At 35.3% G+C, this 1364-nt stretch overlaps 1 protein-coding gene across 1 annotated transcript; it reads left to right on the top strand.

Moving 5' to 3' along the window:
- Nucleotides 1-385: 385 nt before the first annotated feature.
- Nucleotides 386-1108, top strand: LOC106669470 (protein lifeguard 3-like). Its single transcript, XM_014398969.1, has one exon. It carries the CDS (start codon nt 386-388, stop codon nt 1106-1108), a length of 723 nt encoding a protein of 240 aa, XP_014254455.1.
- Nucleotides 1109-1364: the final 256 nt, after the last annotated feature.

The raw sequence follows: 1364 nt of genomic DNA, 5'->3' as shown, positions 1-1364 counted from the left end.
CATACATCGAGGACAAGCCGGAAGGTTGTTGCCTATGAAAAGCTTTTTATGGATTAGCCTGATGTGACCTATTCGCAATTTAAGAGAACCACAAGTTTTTTCTCTCAAGTTCCTCAGTCGGCCATTTATGTACAACTGGCTTAATTTCTATCAAACTATTTCTACAGACATTCCATCTTGCCTCCCACTTTCGTTTGCTCATTTTTTTAATATATACGACTATATGGGCGAAGAGTTATATTTTAATTATTTATAAAATTGATGCTGTCAATCAAAGAACTTTTTTATTTAGTGTTATTGTTAATACAAAGTAAACAGCTGAAAAAAATCTGTTTACTTCTAAAACAAGTATTTTTTAAGGCAAAAACAGTGTTTTAGATTACATATGTCCTCGTTTGATGAAGGAGAAGGAGATCTTCATGACAAGGATAAACAGAGAGCTTTTCTATCAAAAGTTTACCTGGTCCTCTCGATTCAGCTTTTATTCACCGGTGTAACTGTGTTTTTACTGACCCACAATGAAGCAAGTCGAGAATGGCTTTTCGATCATCCGTTCTTCGTTCTCTCCGCTTCGATCGGATCCACAGTCCTGTACCTGATTATCGCTTGTTGTGACAAAGTCAAACGATCCTATCCTTTGAATATAATACTCCTCATCCTTTTTACAATATGTACCGCAGTAATGGCAGCTGGAATGTCGGCACGCTACAGGTTGATCGTCGTACAAACGTCATTCATTGCGACGGCAACAATAACGATAGTTATGAGTCTTTTAGCAATATTCGCACCCTGCGATGTCACCGGCTGCTCAATGTTTTTCGTTATTGGATTTGTAGCACTCACTGTGTTAAGCATTGTTAACTTAATATTATCTTTTTTCATGAACGTCGGCATTCTTCATTTGATCATCAGCGGATTTGCAGTACTTCTCCTCTCTTTTTACATTATGTTTTTAACACAGTTGCTCGTAACGGGACAATTCGGGGATATTCGCGATTCTGGACAATATATTGAAGCCGTAATTTGTTTATATAGTGCGATAATTGACATTTTCATACATCTTCTGCCTGTCATAAACGCAGTAATGGGCGAAGGTGGTGAAGAGTGAACATTATTAAAGCACAATAAAATATGGAAAATAAATGTTTTTATATATAAATAGTATTTTCAATACATTTTTTAAAGGCATTTGTAATTTCCAGAAAACACATGATGATAATAACCATCTGATCTATTAAAAACGATTGCCATATTTCATTCAATTTTTAACTTCAAATAAAGATTTATTTTTAACATGGAAAGACAGATCAAAATGATCGGAAATGGTCGAACTACATGTTTATCAACCCGCTGAGTTGCACAAA

This window comes from Cimex lectularius, unplaced genomic scaffold (genome assembly GCF_000648675.2).
Source record: "Cimex lectularius strain Harlan isolate CLEC.00 unplaced genomic scaffold, Clec_2.1 scaffold406, whole genome shotgun sequence".
Lineage (NCBI taxonomy): Eukaryota > Metazoa > Arthropoda > Insecta > Hemiptera > Cimicidae > Cimex > Cimex lectularius.
This window is presented reverse-complemented; position numbering and strand designations above follow the sequence as displayed.